Genomic DNA, 20,052 nt, shown 5'->3' with positions numbered 1-20,052 from the left:
TAATTTTTTATTATTTTTTATTTTAAGTATCTTATTTTATCATAGAACGGTAATATCTGAACCACATTTTCTTTTCTTATAAATTTAAATTTAAATTAATGCTTCAGATGTTACTGTTCGTTTAAATTATCATATTTTCTTATTAATATTATATTAATTATATGAATCATTATCGAAATTTAAAAAAAAAAATTTTTAAATATTATATACAATGAAGTAATATTAACTCTAATAAATGGATTTAGATTAAATTAATATAATGATCGTATAAAAGATACTTTTATATTATTACACAAATTATTACACAAATTAAATTATCTTATATTGAATGTTTTTTTTTACATAAATCATTTTACATTTATTATCTTACATTTTCTTCTTTAATAAAAATAAGGAAAACATTAAAAGACCCAAAATCCACCCAATAATCACAAAAAATCCTGTGAATATTTCTGGTTTATCGATAGAAATTCCTTTTTGCATGACTTTCCTTAATGATATTCCTGGCATTGTCACAGGCATACTTAATCCAAACCACCGAAGACCCATTGGCATTGCTTCAATCGGCCATATTAGTCCTAGAAAATATCAAAAATTTTTGAATAAGTATTATGTATATTTTTTTTCATTCAATTCTAATTTTTCTTATTTTTTTTTCATACATTCCAAGTTTTTTGTTTTATAAAAATTAATTTAATAAGAATTTAATAAGATATTAAACATATACAAAATAAATATTAAAAATTATATAATATAGAAATACAAATTATAATTAAAAATTAAATTATTTAAATAAATATAATATAATATAATATAATATAATATAATATAATAAAATTATACATAAATAATATTTTTAAATAAATAATTATTAATATATAAATATATGTAATATATATTACATATAATTATATAAATTTAAATATAATAAATATAATTAAATTATATTTAATAATCTCTCTTTTAAATCACTCACCACTAAGGAGTGTTAATGGATAAGTGGTCCCTACTGACATGTAGCAAGCCAAAGATTGATTATTAGTTACTACTGATATAAAGAAACCTAAAAACAATTTTTTTTATTATAAGATAACATTATAATCGAGAATTAACGAAAAACATATCATAAAAATTTATAATTATATGTTTAAGGATAATTTTGAATACTTAAATAAAACATAAAAAATATAAATAATCAATAAATCTCCTTTCCAATGAAAATTTCCTTTAAAAAAAAATATGAATTTTCTAATTTATTCTAAATGAAAAAGATACATTTGTTAAAATACAATTTAAACAAAAACGATTAATGAACTAACACCTTTATTTTAACAGAATCAAAAAATATTAGAATATAATTTTTAATTATTTTTTAGATGTTCAGATCTTTTAAATGTTTCTTTTAGATATGTAACTTTATATCATAATAATATAAATTTATATTATATGAATATTTAATATTCATTATTTATTATTATATGTAATCTTCTTGAAAGATTTTTCTTGAAAGGTGCATTGTGTCTGATATTCGTTTTAATTAAAAAAAATATTTGTTTTATTTTGTCTTTTTTACTTTATAAGTTATATTTTCTTGCAAAGAATTCATTTTTAATTGGAAAGATATTAAAATTTCATTATTTATACTTTTTATGAAAAAAATATAAAACAAACATTAAATATTTTAGAAACATAAAGCAAACAATTATATATTTCATTGTTCATTAAAGTTATTGATTCAAAAAGAGATTTAAAAAAATTATTATATTTGTAGAATATTGATTAATTAAACTCTTGAATTATGGATTGAATTAATTATGAAAGCAGATAAAAAATTAATCGAAATATGTCATGATTGAAAGGATAAATTCTAAATACCAAAATTTATTTTGTATTATTCAAATCTAGCTAATTTATAAATATTTAATTTTATATCTTATTTAAAAACATAGTTTCTCAATTCATCTTAAAATATTCATCTTAAAATATATTGAATTTTTAATTACTAAAATTAATAAAATGTTTAAAAAACAATAAGTATCAATGAAAATTAATATCACTTTCAACAAAAAGAAAATTATAATTTGCAAGCTATTGATAATTTTTAATTGTTTCTAAACAGTTATGTTATTATATACTATTTATATTTTTATATAACAAAGATATTGAAAATTTCCTCTAATTTTAATTAGAAATTTCTTAAAAATATATTTGTCTTTTATATAATAATTTTAATATAATAGTTTTAAGTACTTACCAGCTGCCATTCCAGCAATTCCTGCGAATAGAGTCATGAAAATAACGACAATTATTGATCCTTCGCAATGAGTATCGTATTCCAAAAAAGTAAGTAACAACATAAATGTGACTTGAAGTACAATTATGAAACATTGCCATATCATATGGGTAAAGAGAACTTCTGCCGTTTTAACACCTGTTAAATATTAATATAGATTAATTATTTAAAATATATATATATAAATATATATTTTATATTTATATTTATATATAAAATCTAGATATAATTATCATTATTATAAATTAATAATACATATAAATAATAATTGATTTGAAATGATTTTTCAAGTCAAAAAAAAAAAATTATATTTTATATTTTATAAGGAAAGATCTTTAAATTTAAAAAATTATAAAACTGAAAATATGTAATGCTCGTGTAGATATTATACAATTTTTTTTTTTGCTTAAAATTATTTTAAGATCAAATCAATTTTTGAAAATTCGACTTCGATTTTTCGTATAATTCACAAACTATGGAAAATACAGAAAACATTTTTTCAGATAAAAATTGTTTATTTTCATAAAGATTATCATCTGTAAAATATTTATCAATTGTTTATGCAATTAAAAATAGTTATAAACAAAAAATTAACAATTTTTTCTTAAATTTATTTTTTAAAATGTAAAATTTTAATCAGTTTTATATTTCAAGATTATTAACGAAAAAATATAAGTAAAAAAAAATAATTAATACTATTTTATTTAAGAATCATTTTAAGCAAGTTCATTTTTCTAAATTGCTTATACGAATAATTATTTAACATCTATACATGTTAAATTAAATTATCATATTAAAACCATGCTTATTTATAAATTATATATATTATATATATATTATAAATTATATTTATAAATCATATAATGAACAAAAAATAATAAAACATATAAACATTAAAATATTATTATTTTAAATATATAGTAAAAAAAAGATAATAATTTAAACTGATATGATAATTATCATTTAAAATGATAATTCATTATGAAATATTATAATGTATATAAATTGTTGCTCCAAATTACACTCATTAATTGTACATACAATTAATATGTTCAGATAAAAAACTATATAAGAAGTTGATTAAGATAACGTGTTTATAAAACTTTATTTGTGTTTATAAAACTAGTATTTAAATTAATCTTATAAATAATTTATTGTTATGAATATTTTTTTTCCAAGTATCATTATAATAAAAATTTACCTTGTACTAAGATTCTATTCCAAACGCCAGAATGACGATCACTTATAATTATAGTTGAAGAATAAGCTGTTGCCACAATGTGTAACATTCTAAAGAAATAAAATTCGTTTATATGGATAAAGAAATATTAATTAATAAAAAAATTCTAATTTTATAATAAAACTCACATTAGTATATAAGTTGGAAAAACAAAAAGTTCATAATGTGGTTCCAGCGTACCATAAACAGGATTTTCAAACTATAAAATATAATATACATTAATATTACACATTTGAAATTTTTTAAAAAGAATTTCATTAAATATACATGCCTTAATAGGTGCTTTGCCATATTTCTTTTCAATTCCACATTCTTTTAATATATTTTGATACTCCGTGAGAAAATCATCGTATAGTTTTCGTTGCGCAAATAAATTAATTTGTCTATCTAAAAAATTAAAAAAAATATTCAATTAATACTTAAATTATATATGATATCCTTAATTTTTCATAACTATTTCCAAAGAACATGAATCTTTTATGGGTAATAAATTCAGTCAATTTTTAAATAATTAAAATTGTTTATTCAATTTATGAATTGTTATCAATGAATAAACAATTTTAAATCATTAAAAATAATAATAAATCTATAATTTTATTTATTTTGTACAATTTTTTTTCGAAAATAAAATCAAATGTGTGAAATATAAAATATGTTAAATAAAAATTAAAATAGATTATTTAAAATAATTACTAAAAGAAATCTAAGAGAATCTAAGAAATTGATTCTAAAAAAAATAAATTAAAAACTAAATAATATATTTATAATATAATATAATATATTTATATATAAATAATATATTTATTTTTGTTAACATACTTGGATTATATAAACCAATATGAATTTGAGAGACGGAAATCAAATTATCAGGCATGCTTAAAGGATCTTTTATTCTTTCTTCCAAAGCAAAAGAAAAATTCTTTTCAAAATACATTATTCCGACGCTTGAAAAATCTGGAATTTCCAATTCCGCCTGTGTATAGTTTTCGTAGAACATCTAGAAATGAAATATAATTAACCATTATTATATACAATTAATATACAATTAATATACAATTAATACAATTAATTTTACAAAATTACTATTTCAAAATAATAGTATTATTTTCTCTCGCATGCACGAATTATAAATTCTGTATCGAAATAGATATTTATCAATTACTTAAAATAAGAATAACACAATTTTAATTATTTTGTCATAATATATTTCATTATATTATTATTAATATATCGATATTGCTATATCAATATTTTAAACAAATTTTTTAATTTATATTTTTACAAAATATTTATTTTTTAATTATTCAAATAATCTATTAATAAATATAATCTATTTAATAATTTTCAGTAACTTTTCAATAATTAAAATTTTAATTTTTAAATACGAAAAAACGAAAATTAAAATTCTTATAAAATACATATTATAAATTATTAGTATTAATTTTTTGCATTAAAAAAGTAATTACTTGCCAATCAATTCTGTATAAAAATTGGAAAAAAATTCAGTGAAATTAAAAAATATTCTTAATTATTCAATCCTAAGTGAAATGCCTAGATTTTACATTTTATAGAAAAATTATAAGAATTTTCTCAATTATCGAAAATTTCAATAATGGTCTGTATATTTCAAAATATATGTTTCTTATAGAATTGCAATACTTTTTTCGTTATAGAAAAGTTTATAAAACTTGTCATAACTATAACGTGATTTTAATTAAATAAAATAGTAATATTTGTATTTCTACATAATATAGAATTGAGTTCTATTTTTATATTTTAAAAGATATTCATCATTGATTATCTGATTATCTAATTTATATAGAAATATAAAATTTTAAAAAAGATTAAAATTTGTAATTTTATTTTATAATTTACTATTACATGTATTAAAAAAGAGAATACAAAAAATTTATATTAAGCAAAGGAGATTTGTATTATAAAAATATTAACATTGATTATTAATCGATTTTTTTAAAATACAAAATAATATTTACATACCTTCTCTAAAACAGTATTATTTATTCCTTTTATAAATCTACAGCTAATATCAGTAAAATAGCAATTTTTTTCATAATCATCGTACGTAATATTTCCTAGAATTCTTCCACCATCACAATTTCCTGCTTCTTCATTTACGACAAATATCTTTAAATCTTTCGGATCTCCACCAATTCCATTGAAAAATGTTATTATTTGTATCATTGGTAATAGTAACGCAAATAAGATTCCTCTAAAAATAATAAAAAATAAAGGAAATCTAATTAATGTTTCTTTAATTCAATTTAATATTTTTCAAATATTTTTTTATAATCAAATATCATAATAATTACCCTGGATTACGTATAAATTGAAATATATTCTTAAGTAGTAAAGCGTACATTCTTGATTGCCAACTGCTTTTTAAAATTCGTTTAAACTGAAATAATAATAAATTTTTATTATTATTATTATTATTATTATTATTATTATTATTATTATTATTAAATATTATTATTAAAAATGATTTGTAAGTCGATATTTATTAAATCTTAATATACTGAATAGTCGTAACATTGAATTAATAGACATTTATTAAGTTATTATTAACATATATATTAACTTTTCTAATTTACATATTATTTACTAATTTACATTTACTTTTTTATATTTTTTCTTACTTATCACTTTTTTTATCATTTGTTATTTTTTTGTATAATAAATTATGTATTATGTATGTTTTGTTAAATAATGTTTATATATATATATATATTATTATATATATATTTATATATATATTTATATATATATATATATATATATATATATATCTTCAATTTATAATATATTTTATTTTATAAGCAAGATTTGAAAAAAAGTAATATATATATATATATTTTATTCTAAGCTTATTGTTTTTTTAATAATCAAACTTATTTAAATAAATGAATCTATTATTATTTAATATTAATATTTCTATTATTATTTATATAATATTATATATTATAATATTTATATCATTAAGAAAAAAAATATGGAAATAATTAACTTGACTTATATTTTTAAAGTAATATGAAGTTAATACTGCATTGAATCAAAAATCATCTGATATGTTACGAAAATATCGATATATAATTAATATTTTACGAAGATTTTAATACTTCAACTTTCATTTCTAAATGTTACAAGTATTAATTCTAACATAGTTTGGCAAAGTAAACGAATAGACATAATTAGAAAAAGCAAGATGCAGTACAATGATCTGATTATAATATTCAAAAATGAGAGTATCAAATAAATATCGAAATCTTTGTAAAGTATTAAATAGTTATCGAATAGTTATTCATAAAATATCAAATAAATATTGCTATCTTTATAAGATATACAGTTTTTGATTCAATACAATATTAATTTGATATTAAAAAATGATAATCACCTTAAGAGGTGTTGGCATCAAAAAACATCTAAAATTTCGATGCATGTCGATACTGGTTCGAATTTGCTATTGGTATTGATATCGATACAATCACTTTCCAATTTATCATCTATCAATATTACCTACTAATTTCCAAATTTTTTATTTTTGAATAAAACTGAAGATACGTTTTTCACCTCACGATCTCCCGAAAGAGTCATCACTTCATGCATCTCTTCTGTAGATTGTATCGTAGACTGCTCGAAACTTGAGATTGTGGAAACTTGTGGATTTTGCGATTGCTGTTGGCTCAAGTTCAAAAAAGCTTCCTCCAATGAATCGGTTTGAAATCGCGTCAATAACTCTGTCGGTGATGATTGAGCTAACAATTGCCCACCTCTCAGTAATCCAATCTAAAATTTACAATAGATAATAATATAGTTTGTTTTTTTATAATAATTTTTTATGTTTTATGACATTATGAAATATAATATTATGAATTCTTTAATATATTGAATGACTCATATAATATGATCGCTTGAAAAAATTAACTAAACTATCTATTATTATATAAATAATAATTTTTAAATTAAATGAATTGATAATTTTTATTTTAAAATTATAAAAAAACAAATGACTTTCATTTATATTCTTTTATATCATAATTTTTTCATATAACAAATAATTTATTCATTATTCAAATAATTATATTACATGAATCATCCCAGTCATTTATGATCTATTGAAATATGCAAGTCTTTTTTTTTTAAAAAAGTTGAAAATAATTTAATTGTAATTAGTAACAAATTCAAAATAAGAATATTTATAAAAAAATAAATAAGAAAATTATTATTATTAAAAAAAAATTATAATTTACCGTGTTTGATTGTTTTGTTTCTTCGATGTAATGCGTAGTTATTATCACAGTAGTACCCATTTTCGTGATTTCCACCAAGTGATTCCAGATACTATGCAAAGAATCTTTATTTATATCAATTGCAATTAACATTATATTAAAAGTGTAAACAAACAAAATATACTTGCTTTTCACATAGAAGTGGATCTAAACCTACAGTAGGCTCATCAAGTATTAATAATTCTGGCTTGTGAAGCAGAGCTACTCCAAGCGATACCCTTCTTTGTTGGCCACCACTCATCTGTTTTATTAAACGATCCCTTGGTGGTAACTGAAGTAAATCCTTTAATTCCAAAAATCGATTTTCTGAAAATAATTTTTTATGAACAAATTTAATAAACAAATTAAATTAAAAAATTTTGTACTTAAAAGTTTTATGTAATTATATAATTATAAATCATTTTATGAAGATTAAATTTAGAATCATTTTTAATTGTTGTATTAAAATCATTGAATATTATTTTTTTTTCCATTAAAGATTTTATTAAAATATTCATTGCTATTTTTTTATTGTTTTTTTTTTAAATTAATTTTGATAGGAAAATATAAACATAAAAATATATGATTTTCTCAAATATAATTTATATCAATTTATAATTTATAAATTATTAAAATAAATTATACTATTAATTATTATCACAAATATTCAATATTTGCTCTTTTTTATTTTAATTATATTATGATGTTTTATATTGAATATTTTATATTGATTTAAACATATTTCGAAAATTATTTTTTTTTTATTATTATTATTTTAACTATTGATATCATTTTATATACAAAACAATTATTTAAATATTGTAATTTAAACATCATTATTAAATATATTATATATTATTATATTATATTATATATTATATATTATTTAATATAATATATTATTTGAAAATATATTATTGTGATATTATTGTAATTCAAAAATAAATATTATTTTTAAAATATGTTTAAACAAATAAAATATTATATTTTTATATTTTACATTATTATTATTCAAATACTATTAGAAAAGAAAAAATATTATAGATATAAAAATTTATAGAAAAATATTAATTTTTTTATAACATATTTTTTTAATTTATTTTAAGATTTAAGTCACATTAAAAATTACTTTTTCAAACTTTGTGTTTCTAAATTAATATTAATAATAATACTAATAAATATTTGTATAAATATTTGTATATATAACAAATAATTTTAAAATAATCACACAAATAAATTATGATAAATAATCTATTATGTAATCATAAGCAATATGATAATTAAATAATTTTTTTACGTAAAATACAGGATCCATAACTATTAGTGAAGCTATAATGCGACAATTATTACAGAAAAAATTAAAGAACAAAATTGTCGAAAAAAATCTATTTGAAAAATTATATTGTTCTATTTAAAAAACAAAATGTAATAGTATTTTTGAGAATTAGTTGAAGATTAAGTATAATCAAGATATTTAAAAGAAAACTTTTTTTAAATAATTGAAATAAATCTTTCTTATCGATAATTTTTATTATCAAATTAGAATTCGTTAATAAAAAAAAATTTCTTTCACTTTTAATCATTTACAATATTATTTTATAATCAATATGTTTAAAAATAGATTTTTTTAATTATGTGATTTTCAAAAAATATTCATTTATGATTTCTTTTATAATTTATTTCTTGGAATAATTATATATTTTATGAATTCTAGTTTTACAATCTAGGTCAAATTTGGGATGTTTTATATGATAAAGTTTGTAAATGAAGTAAAATAACATCCGAATATTAATGCCGATAACTATATTTCTATATTTGCTAAATTTAATTTTTAACAAAACTTTTAAAAAAAATTACTTAAAATTCTTAAATTACCAATTTCTTCACTTCCTAGGCCATTAATTCTCCCAAAAAAATGAAAGGAATTTATTGCAGAAAATTCATCGACCAATGCAATATCCTGAGGCATATAACCAACACGAGGTCCTGGGATTCCGGAACTTTTACTTCCAGGTTCACCACCAAGTACCGTAATTTGACCACTATCTAATTTTTTGACGCCAACTATGCAAGAAAGTAAAGTACTTTTGCCACAACCACTAGCGCCTAGTAAACCATATCTAATAACATAATAATAATAAATTAATAAAATAATTAAAATTAATTCGATTCGGGTATGATTGTTAACATTTTTTGTTAGAGAAAAATAAAGATAAAAAAATCAGATGAATTTTTTTGTAGAATTAAATAAATACGTATTATTTATAATATCTTTAAAGTTTCAAATTCAAATTTGATAAAATAAACGAAATATCTAATTATCTATTATATGTATGTAAAATTATAAAAATAAAAATTAATTGATTCATATTATTAATAATTTTATAAGATATGATGTAAAATTGTGATGTTAATTAAAATAAATGAAAAATTTATAAAATAGTAAATATTTCAAATTCAAATTTGATAATAAAATAAACAAAATTTTACAAATATATTACATAATATATTTAATTATCTCATATAATGTAAAATTATAAAAATAGAAGTTAATTGTAAAATAGAAGTAAATTATTCTATAAAGAGAATTTTCATTATTAAATTGAGACTGAAAATTTATATAATTATTAACTTATATAATTTTAACAATAATCATAAATGAATAATTATTCAATTTATTGCTACATAAATATAATAATTATATTTATTAATTAAGTTTTTTACAGAATAAATCATTTTACTTTTAACAAATCATGAATTACAAATAATTAATACTAATAAATTATTTTATATAACAATGACAAGTTTGATAACAATCAAATAAATCATTTTAAATAAATTTTACAAATGACAATACGATTTATATAAATATAATATTCTATTTATAAAATTGTAAAGAAAAAAATAAAAAGATACTACTAACAAGTTATAGTAATTTTATTTATAAAATTTATAAACTTATTCGAGACAAGTTAATTCATTAACTGAATTAAAATTTATTAATAATAATAAATTATTGACAAGTAAAATTTCATTTATTAGTTTTTAAAATTCATTTTATTAGTTTTTAACTTTTATTTTATATTTATTATATTTTTACTTACATTGTATTTGAAGGAACAGAAAGATTCAAGTTGTTTAAAATAACTGCCTTCTCTCCATATGCTTTCCTAGCATTTTTTACAACTATCGCATATTGCACCATTTTGTTTTTCACTATATACACTTGAACACAATCTGCAAAAAAAATTATATAACATTAGAATCACATAAAAATCAAGCTTATTAATTCATTGTAGTCAATGATTAAATTGATCCCTCATATTTTGACGACAAAATTAAATAAGTGGTTTCATGAATTATTTTAATCTCGTTAAATGTTCATAAAATATATATATATATATATATATATATATATATATATTTAAATTTTATTCCTCGTCTATTCCTAAATCTAATAATCAACGAAAAATATTTACAAAAATATTGTTGGTAAAAATTTTTCATTATTTAAATATATCGAAAAGAAAATCGATTTTTAGATAATATAAGTTTGTAATAAATTAAACTATTTCAAAATTTAAAAATAATTAATCTTTCTGATATCTTTGGATTTATTTGAATCATTTTATACTTGATTTTTATTGAATAGTGTTATTATAATATATATTATATTATTGATATTTTCAATTTACAATCTATTACTTCCATATGTTTTATTGATATAATTACAAAAATTCATTTTTCATTTTTTGTTTTTATTTCTTTTATTTTTCCATGGATATTTAATTTTAATTCATTTGTGAGAATTCCAATAAATTTTCATAGATAACATATTTCATTTAATTTTTCTTGTGAGAATCGAGTTACTAAACTAGAATGAGTTGAAATTGTCGTGAAATGGCATTTTTTTTATATTTTAGACTATATATAATAAATATAATACGACAATAAATATCATTTGAATTATAAAAAAACATTTTTGCATAATTTCTTTTAACAAAAAATTATCAAAATTAAAAACAATTTAAAGTTTTTAAAAATTGTATTCACTCATTATCTATTCATTAAATATAAATCACAAAAAATTTATTAGATGATATATTTTTCTCTGTATAATTTATTATAATTATATAATTAATTTATTATAATTATTTTTTTCCGGATTTCAATATTCTTTTTTATTTTTAATTAGTATTTAGTATTAATACATTGAATTATCATATTTTTTTTTTTTACGTAGAACTATTACTATAAAAAAAACTAAAGTATAAGTATTATTAATATTAATAACATATCAATAATATATTATTATATTAATATTATAAAGTATTATATAAAATATTATTATATATGCACAAAAGTATTAGTTAAAAAATTGATAAAATTATTCATTAAATTTATATTGATTAAAAAAAATTAATTATTAAGTAATTAATTCATATTATATAATTTCAAAATTATTATTTTTGATGAATAAAATGAAAAAATGCAAGAAAAATAATTGTATTATAAAATTATTATTCAGTTATATCATATATATTTTGAATGATGATTTAATAATATATAAGCATATAGAACTTTATACAAAATACTTCATTTATGTATAAATATATGCATCTAAAAAATATATATAAAAATATTTATACTTAAAATTTTATTTCATAATTATTTTTATGAGCATTTTTATAAGCTAATTATTTTTATAGATACTGAATTTATTTTGTGAATATGTACATTTATGTACATCGTATTTTAATTTTTCTTTATCTTTCTTTTACTTTTTTTAAATTTTATAGAATGAGAAGAAAAAAAGAAGATAAAATCAGCAATAACAAGCTAACAAGGACAATTTGTAAATTCATATAAAAATTAATAATTTATAATATCGGGAAAAAATAATGTTAAAAAAATATTACGACAAAAATTTTTTTATATAAGATTTTATTTTCAAGAAAATCAATTTTGAATATTTGTTGCATATGTACATGCATTAATAACTTGTTTTTTCAATTCAGATTTGTTTGATCAATATTTCCAATATCATAAATCGGTTAGAATTCAAGAGAGATTTTTTAAATGAAAAATGTCAAGTTTTAATTGATTATGAAAAATAATTTGATCATCACACTTTCCAGACTTCATATCATTCAACTTTTATTTATGAAATCATATTAAATTATTTATTCGAGAAATTACAAGTTTCCATAAAAGAAAAGAATTAATTTCGTATTTAATCAATTAAACAGAAGACGCAGAAAATATTTACATAATTTATTATCGTAAAACGACAAAATGATCGATATTTCCAACAATCTCTTTAAAAATTAATATTCTATTTTATTTTGTATTTTTGATTATTTAATATAATAAATACAAATCTAAATCGAAAGAATAAGATCGAGATACATTAGACCAAAATATAATCAAATATCTGGCGATTATTTAAAGTCAATTTTCTCGAAAATAAAACTTTGTATAAAAAAATTGTATTTACGTTTTTAACTTATTTTTTTATGTGAAATTTCAATTATACTACATAAATGTTACTCTCGCGCTATTTCATTTTAATTTTTCGAGTTATTAAAAAATAATTTTAATTTTCGAGTTATTAAAAAAAACTTTTATTAAATTTATTGTTAAATTAATAGTAGTAATATATATTTCACAGATTGGTTATTGCTTGTATTTTGATATTTGATATTTATAAAATTTATTATATTCTTTTCGAATAATATCTTAATAAGTTTCATTTTAATTTGTTGATTTATTTTTAAAGATATGAATATATTTATAAATAACTTGCGATATTTCTTGTAAAAATAATTTGCAGAAATATGTAAATTTTTCAAATATTATGGCAATTTATTTTCTTTGCAATAATTTGTGAAAATGATTTCTAAATTTTTTGCTCAATAAATGTCAAAGATGCCTACATTATTCATAATAAAAAGTATTGCAAGTGGAAATCATAAACTAGTAAAAGGTGACTGGCTCGAAATAACTAGACAAGTTCTGTTTAAAATGTCAACTCATCAAGTTAGATTTGTATGTATATATATATATTAAAAAAAAAAAAAAGAAAAACAGAAAAGTTTGAATAAGAAACTGGATATTATAAGAAAAAGATATAATAAATTTGATATTTATAATATTTTATTTTCTAAATTGAAAATGGAGTACATAATTCAATAATTTTTTACGTATGATTATATTTTGAATATTTTTTGAAATTTGTAAAACAATAAAAAAATTCATTTTAATATTAACAGGAAGACATTTATGTATTTATTGAATTTTATTGAAATTTTAATATATATAGATATATATTAGCTGATATATATATTAAGCTTTATGATATGATTATCAGACAGAGCTTTTGGAATTTATTAGTTTGCAGACTTGTTTTCAAATATTTAGAAAATTGGAAGCTTCTCTAATTTATAGATTACCAATATGCCATTATGAAACTATTGCCCAAAAGCTTTCAAATATTCGGATTTGATCCGGCGAGAAATCCTGGCTAACTTCATATATTGAGATCATATATCTCTTAGAAAACTGACTACACTCTTTTGGATTCATTTTTTGCAAATTCGAAGAGAGGAAAAAAAAATCTGATAGTTTCGTTTTAATTGAACGTAGTCATTAGAACATAATATAAGTGTAATATGTGTTCCAAAAGTTAAAATTAATAGATTTTCATAATCATCTTAAAAATGCCTTAGAAACATCTAGTATAGAAAAACATCTATAACATAGTTAGCATAATTAAAATCTTGCCACTACCATGAATTTTTCAATAATTATATTATAATTTGTCAATAATGCAAAATAATTCGCATTGTGTTAATCTTTTTCAATTCTCTTTTTTATTCTTTATTACAAATGTTATCATATATTAAAAATTTTATATGACAAGATCTTTTTATAAAAATTAATTATTTTATTACAATGATCATCAATATTAATATTGTCATTTATTTTTTTTTTAATTGATCAATTAAAAAATGGAAAAAATACATTTCAAATAGAGTTAAGATGATAATAAGAGATTATATGTATCTGCTATTACTGATTATATGTAGTCTTGAGCAATTTTCATACTCTTGTAGGCGTAAATTAATTCCAGTTTTCTGTAATTTATGTATAATATTCAATAAAAACGCAATAAAATCATAAGAACTATTCTCGTGTTATGAAAGTTTTAAAGTTTCATTAATGTTATTTGATTTTTTTCCGGATTTGAATTTATTCAGAAATTCTAAATACGAAAAATCTATAAATTTAATTAAAACTTTGAAAATATTCTTAGATCTTAAATCTTTAAATCTGAAAATATTCATAGAATTAAATCTAAGAAAATATTCTTAGATTTTATCATTCTCAAACAACATACAAAATTATTAACATACATACAAAATATTTCATTATAAAATAAAAATTCACGAGTAAATTTTAATATAGATTTTTAATTTTTTTAATTTTATTAAAAAATCATTGTAATAAATATAGTATTAAAAAAACTCAAATTAAAAAAACTATTATTATACCATTGTTATATCAAAATTTCTATATATCATATTTTTACGCTCTGCTATATATAAGAAAAGATGAAAACATGATCAATCACAAAATGTTTTAACAACTATATTCATACTACATGATATCTTTTCATTCGTTTATCAATGCAATAAAACTTCAATTGATTCAATTTCACGATTATTCAAATCTCAATCATTCAAGATCTCGATTATCAAATCTCGATAATTCTACATTTTCTTTTTATCAACAAATTTGTATTTTCAAACTTCTATTTCTACGTTTAATTTTTTTTTTCTATTAATTTATTATATTCTTCTTTGTTAATTATCCGCCTTTTTGAGGCTGATAATTATTAATCATTATAGCTAATTAAATTTAAATATTTTAAGTAAATCCAATAACTAATAAAAAATATATATTTTTGCATATAATCATATTTGCATATAATAATATTTGAAAACTGAATATTTTATCGAATATTTTATATATATATATAAGAAAAAAATTATTTAATAATAATTTTGATAATATATTTCAAATCTTTTGAATTCACTAAAATATGAAATTAATACTTTCATTTTTATTTTTTTCAATTTTATTCAATAATTTTAAAAATCGAAGATTAACAAAATATTAATAATATTGAAATAATTAAATTCTTTTAAATTATTAAAAATCCGTAAAGAATGTTTTTTCATGTTTTAAACAATCATAAAAATTTAATTATAATTGAGGCAATCGAGAATGTTCACCTTGGTCAAGGAGCATTGACCCAAAGTTATACTTTTTCTCATGACCATTTACAGGCAGAGCTAGTTGGTGCATCATAGTACTGAGTGTACAGAAAAGTTTTAGATGGTTCTTTTGTAACGGTTAAACATCCGTATATAGTGTGTCTCAGCAAGAGTAACAAGGAAAATTTATATAAAATCGTATATAGAATGAATATCATATTCATTTTCATAACTAATTTAAAAAATACCGCCATCAATTGATAATTGCTTTTGTCGCATAATTATTAAAGTGTTCATCATTTGTAACAAAATATATACTATTCAGTGAATTATCAAGTTTACTGTTTTTATGTATTTTCTAATTTTATTTTTACTTTTGAGATACTACGAGTGATAATAATCAATAGTATAAATAAGTACAAATAAAATAATTAAAAAATTAAATAAAATAAATAAAATAACTAAAAATTAAAATATTTATCTTTTTATTTCTTTTTTTTAATTAAATTATCTTATTTATTATTATTTATCTTTATTTTTAATTGAATTAAAGATACTTAAGTTTTTAACCTAATAAATCAAAATACATAACATCTTCAATTTCATTTATATCTTTATACAAGAAAATTTAAATAAAATCGAAAATATATAAATTAATGTAAATTAATGTATATCAATTTAATAAAATTCAAATAATCAATAAAATTACTTTTTATAATTTTTGGATATAATTATTAATAATAAAAATTCAATTAATAAATTTATATAAAATATAGTTTCAAATGATCATTATTAAAATTTAATTTATTAGTTCCCTAATAAAGATAGAGAAAATAGATTTTATAATAAATCAAAAGAAATAAATGTTTTTATTCCTTTGAATAATAAGATTTTGCAAATAAACTTAACTTTGAAATTTATAATATTTATATACATAAAGAAATAGAAAATAATATATATCTCAATACCAATATATATATAAATATTATTTTGATTCATTAAAATATAAAAAAATATTTCAAATATATTTGGAATAATTAGAAACAGTTTTTAAATTTAAAATTTAACATATATTGAAGCCATATCATTTCACTTTCTATATCGAGAGAATGAATTAACATATATGGTACCACAATATTCTTTGCTCAGAATTTCTTAAATATTAGCAAAATTTATCGATTTCAATATAAAAACATCATAATATGACGATTACTATTATTTTATGTTTACATTATGTTTACATTATTAAATAAATAATTTTTTCATGTATTACTGACTTAATATTATATTTATGGGATTAGAGTATCGATTTTAGAAACAAAAATAAAAAAGTTTATAATAATATAATAAAAATGTTGATTGAGACATTTATTAAATTATAATCAATTGAAATTTACGATAAAATTAAATGATAAAGCAATTTTAGATAAAATGAGATAGTTCTATCGTAATCGTGTGCTATCTCACTCTCTTTCTATCTATTTTAATTTAACGCAAATAAATTGTTTAAATTACTATAAATTGAATTAATTAATTTTCAACTAACATTTTTATATACTAACATTTTTTATTTTTAAAATTGATTTTCTAAATCTCATAAATATATTGATATTTATAATATATATTCTGTACTTATTCAAGATCAAACGATGATTTATGTATAAATAAAATTATACATGAGCATTATAGCATGTAATCATACTGTCCACCTACTTTTTCTTTTATATAGATAAAAATATTATTTACAGATAAAAATATATAAGTTAAAAAATCATTGAGACTGATGGTACTTATAAAAAATTATCTAAATTATTATTTTATTATTATTATTATTAAGTTATTATTTTAATATAATAATATATTATTTTAATATTAAAGTATAATAATTATAAAAAATATTTAATAAATCTTCAAATAATATATATATATATATAAAACATTTTTTTCTTTATTTATAAATGTGTATATTGATAAAGTTTGATTAAAAAAACTTAGAACACCCTATATATTATTTTTATCATTCAAATGTTTGTATGCGTGAAACTGGTCTTGCTTATATCGTACTTGCGTATCGATATATAACTCTCATGAACTTTGCTTTTATTCTGGATTTTATGTGTTTCAATTTATTTCTTTAAAAAAATTTATAATTTATTTTATTTGTTGATTATACATTCGCGTGATATAAAGTGATTTTTATAAGTATTCACGTATCTGAAATTTCAAACATCAAATCTTAAAAATGAAGTATATAATTTAAGTTTAAATACTTTTATGAATAAATAATAAAAATATATATTTCATCAATATATCAAAAACCAATGATAATCCTTTAAAATAAAATTATTTATTGATCTTGATCTCTATAAATATCTATGTAAATAAGTACTAAATATATATAATTTGAAATATAAGAAATAAAAAATATAAATGAAATTAATCATATTATTGTTTAGAAAATTGTATAATTTTTTATAATATATCATTTAATAAATTATAATATAATAATATTATATATATATATATATATATATATATATATATATATATATATATATATATATATAAAAGATATAATAATATCTTATGTTATTTGTAAGTTATTTTCCGTTAATATTAATAATATTAATAAAATTAATTCTTTTAATTTACAAAAGATAATTATAATAATATGCTACTACTCCTAATAAAAAAATTGTAAATAAATATAACAATATAAAATTCATTAAAAATAATTATCAACAACATTTTTTAGATACATATTTCGGTTTATTTTACAAACAAAATTTGTTGAATCTGTCAAATTTGTCGATTTCTGAACATTCAATTTTCTAAATTTTTATAATTTTACTAATTTTTTTCAAGGTCGATGAATAATATAATTAATTCTAATTAATGAAATTAATTGTCAAATTTGAATCGAAGTTGATAAACAATCGTTGCATAAATGAAGATATAATAAATTGTTATTCAAAAGTGAAAAATTGAGTGCTCTAAAGAATGAAAGCATGAATATATGTAGAGAGATTATTTGCTAAAAACTCAAGAAAGACCAATTTTTTTCATAATTTTGCCATTACATGGTAGACTTTGAAGAATCTTATAAATATTTTCTAGGCTTGCAATGTAATAGTTTTCTTTGGATCCAAAATTGGTATTATTGGTTCTTGATCTAATTACAAATATTTTCAATTGTTTTCAATCAAAGATAGAATAATATTAAATCTATATTATATCAAATGAAAATGTTGAATCAATTTAATATAAAATAAATATGAGAAAATAATTTAAAAATAATTTTTTATTTAATAAAAAGAACAATAAAAAAAGAAATTTTAATTAGAAATATAAATAGAAAATAAATAGAAAAAGAAATATAAATAGAAAATAAAGTTAATACCAGAATTCAATATTTTAATGCATAAAAGTTATACAGAAATATGAATTTATAAAATTATTAGTTTAAAAAATATTTTAAAAAAGTATTTATTTCTTTGTAAATTTAAAATAATAATTACTTTTCCTTGGTTTTTTCCAGTCAAATACTTTCTTTCAACCATCATTTTTTAATTGTATTTTTTTATATTTATAAAAATATAGATATTTATAAATATAAAAATTATAAAAATTATAATTAATCACAATATTTTAACATTAATTTCAAAATTCAAAACAAATATTTATATGAAGTATATTATTTGTTATTATTATAATAATAAAATAATAAAATATAAATATAATATAAAGATAGGATTTAAAAAATAAATCTTTTCCAATGAATTATATTTCAGAATCTCTATTTAAGTAAATTTAAATATTAATTCCTATACAATGAAATCTTTTACATAAAAAAATAGGAAATAGATAACAATATTTTTTTTATTTATATTTATATAATAAATTTTATTATATAGAATTTTTTCTGATTTTTTAATTTTGTATTAATCTATATTA

General features: G+C 17.5%; 1 protein-coding gene across 1 annotated transcript in view; it reads right to left on the bottom strand.

The window, feature by feature from the left end:
- Positions 1-260: 260 nt before the first annotated feature.
- LOC108003733 (ABC transporter G family member 20-like) overlaps positions 261-20,052 on the bottom strand; it is a 42,341-nt gene continuing 22,549 nt past the window's right edge. Inside the window, exons 2-15 of the mRNA XM_017066203.3 lie at positions 10,924-11,056; positions 9,695-9,939; positions 7,969-8,146; positions 7,802-7,892; positions 7,122-7,337; positions 5,864-5,949; positions 5,532-5,763; positions 4,353-4,530; positions 3,805-3,920; positions 3,662-3,732; positions 3,495-3,583; positions 2,255-2,431; positions 977-1,063; positions 261-578 (exon numbers count right to left, since the gene is read on the bottom strand). Of these exons, the coding sequence (XP_016921692.1) occupies positions 367-578; positions 977-1,063; positions 2,255-2,431; positions 3,495-3,583; positions 3,662-3,732; positions 3,805-3,920; positions 4,353-4,530; positions 5,532-5,763; positions 5,864-5,949; positions 7,122-7,337; positions 7,802-7,892; positions 7,969-8,146; positions 9,695-9,939; positions 10,924-11,024 (2,079 nt within the window). The 5' untranslated portion in view covers positions 11,025-11,056 and the 3' untranslated portion in view covers positions 261-366. The remainder of the gene's footprint in view (positions 579-976; positions 1,064-2,254; positions 2,432-3,494; positions 3,584-3,661; positions 3,733-3,804; positions 3,921-4,352; positions 4,531-5,531; positions 5,764-5,863; positions 5,950-7,121; positions 7,338-7,801; positions 7,893-7,968; positions 8,147-9,694; positions 9,940-10,923; positions 11,057-20,052) is intronic.

This window comes from Apis cerana, linkage group LG15, assembly GCF_029169275.1.
Source record: "Apis cerana isolate GH-2021 linkage group LG15, AcerK_1.0, whole genome shotgun sequence".
NCBI classification, from domain to species: Eukaryota; Metazoa; Arthropoda; class Insecta; order Hymenoptera; family Apidae; genus Apis; species Apis cerana.
Note: the sequence above shows the minus strand (reverse complement) of the source record. Positions and strands in the feature narration are given on the sequence as shown.